Below are 573 nucleotides of genomic sequence, written 5' to 3' on the forward strand. Positions count from 1 at the left end.
CCTTCCAAGCCAGGAGTAGCACGTTCATGATGGCCAGCAACGGGCAGGGCCCGTTCTCGTTCTGGGTGATGACCGGCGTGTTCTCCTCCTTCCAGCGGACCCACTTGATGTGATAGACCGACTGGCCCGGGAAGCGCTCCTTGGAGGCGGAGAGGAGTTGGGAGCCCGCCGCCGGCCTGTCCCCTTCGGGCTGCGGGACCGGGCCCGCCGCCGCCACCACCACCGCCTCCTCGGCGTCGCTGTTGAGCTCGGAGCTGCTGGGGCAGCAGGAGTGCAGGTTGGAGAAGGACTCCAGCGAGTCCAGGCTGCGGGACTCCTCCCCCGGGGGGCTGGGAGCCCCGCTGCTCCCGGAGCCGGCCCCCGCCGCACTGCTCTCTGAGGCGGCCACCGCTTCGGGGCTCTCCGCGCCGCCCTCCGCGGCCCGGCAGGGAGACGCCGGCCGAGGGGCCGCGGCAGGAGCGGGGGCCGGCTGAGGGGAAGGGCTGCACCGCCCGCCGCCCTCCTCAGCCGCTGCGGGCCCGTCCCTGCAGCCGCCCTCGCCCGCCACCGCCTCTTCCAGGAGGAGCTGGCTGG

The 573-nt window shown here is 74.2% G+C and overlaps 1 protein-coding gene across 1 annotated transcript in view; it reads right to left on the reverse strand.

The window, feature by feature from the left end:
• FAM63B (family with sequence similarity 63 member B) overlaps positions 1-173 on the reverse strand; it is a 38,543-nt gene extending 38,370 nt beyond the window's left edge. The window contains exon 1 of the mRNA XM_014944425.1: positions 2-173. Within this exon, the coding sequence (XP_014799911.1) occupies positions 2-28 (27 nt within the window). The 5' untranslated portion in view covers positions 29-173. The remainder of the gene's footprint in view (position 1) is intronic.
• Between the last annotated feature and the right edge of the window lie 400 nt (positions 174-573).

Source organism: Calidris pugnax, unplaced genomic scaffold (assembly GCF_001431845.1).
Source record: "Calidris pugnax isolate Ruff unplaced genomic scaffold, ASM143184v1 scaffold70, whole genome shotgun sequence".
NCBI classification, from domain to species: domain Eukaryota; kingdom Metazoa; phylum Chordata; class Aves; order Charadriiformes; family Scolopacidae; genus Calidris; species Calidris pugnax.